The 805-nt window shown below is 53.8% G+C and overlaps 1 protein-coding gene across 1 annotated transcript in view; it reads left to right on the forward strand.

Annotated features, from left to right (window-relative positions):
• The window catches only part of LOC113208120 (uncharacterized), a 15,148-nt gene extending 14,571 nt beyond the window's left edge, over window positions 1-577 (forward strand). The window contains exons 5-7 of the mRNA XM_052275647.1: window positions 7-159; window positions 234-417; window positions 525-577. Of these exons, the coding sequence (XP_052131607.1) occupies window positions 7-159; window positions 234-417; window positions 525-577 (390 nt within the window). The remainder of the gene's footprint in view (window positions 1-6; window positions 160-233; window positions 418-524) is intronic.
• The last annotated feature ends 228 nt before the right edge of the window (window positions 578-805 follow it).

The following is an 805-nucleotide window of genomic DNA, read 5'->3' on the forward strand; positions in this document are numbered from 1 at the left end:
TTTCAGAGCTCCAGGCAGACGTGGCTGTATGTCCTGGACTGCCTCTTCTCCGTGCTCGTCGTCCACACGCTCGTGGTGTTCGTGTGGCGCGGGGCGTGGTGCATCTTCGACATCTTCCTCTACCCGAAGCGCTACGACTGGTCCGCCTGGGGATCGCTGGTAAGCCAGGGATCACACAGGACTCATTCCAGTAAGTCTGGGAAACAAAGGCTAAATGTCACTTTTTGTTGCAGACCATCGGCTACTGCATCACCATCGTGGCGTTCAGCCTGCAACCATGTATGATGTCCGTAGTGCAGAGGATGTCCGGCTTCTCACGGGTCCTTGTCGTTGACATCTACCACTTGTTCTCCTTCTTCGGGACTGTCAATGTGTGGAGGGGCGTCTGGAACCTCCTCAACTTCTACTTTCTTCCGGGTTCGTGGAGATTTATTGTTAAGCGCGGGTTAATGAATGTGTTGAACAAGTTCGGTATGGCGTGACCACAATGTGGTCACGTTTTTACTGGGTTTTTCGAACTCCAGGATGCACAGGAGCACTGAATGTGTTAAAGGTGCCCACAATACGACTGTCGTAATGCTGATGCTATGATAGCGCCTACAACGCGTGGGTCTGGCCAACCCGCCCAGCAGCTGTATGCAACGGCTGCCCGTCCTGAGCGCCTCTAAGTGTAGAGGCTCCGGACGCTTGAGCGTTCCCTCGCATCACGTCTTGTAATGCTTTGTATATCGAGCACAATACTCGCGTCGCTTCATGGCGACGCCCTAACATTTCTGCATGGTGGCTGGCACGCACCATCCACATT

Source organism: Frankliniella occidentalis, unplaced genomic scaffold (genome assembly GCF_000697945.3).
Source record: "Frankliniella occidentalis isolate FOCC.00 unplaced genomic scaffold, Focc_3.1 Scaffold723, whole genome shotgun sequence".
NCBI lineage: Eukaryota > Metazoa > Arthropoda > Insecta > Thysanoptera > Thripidae > Frankliniella > Frankliniella occidentalis.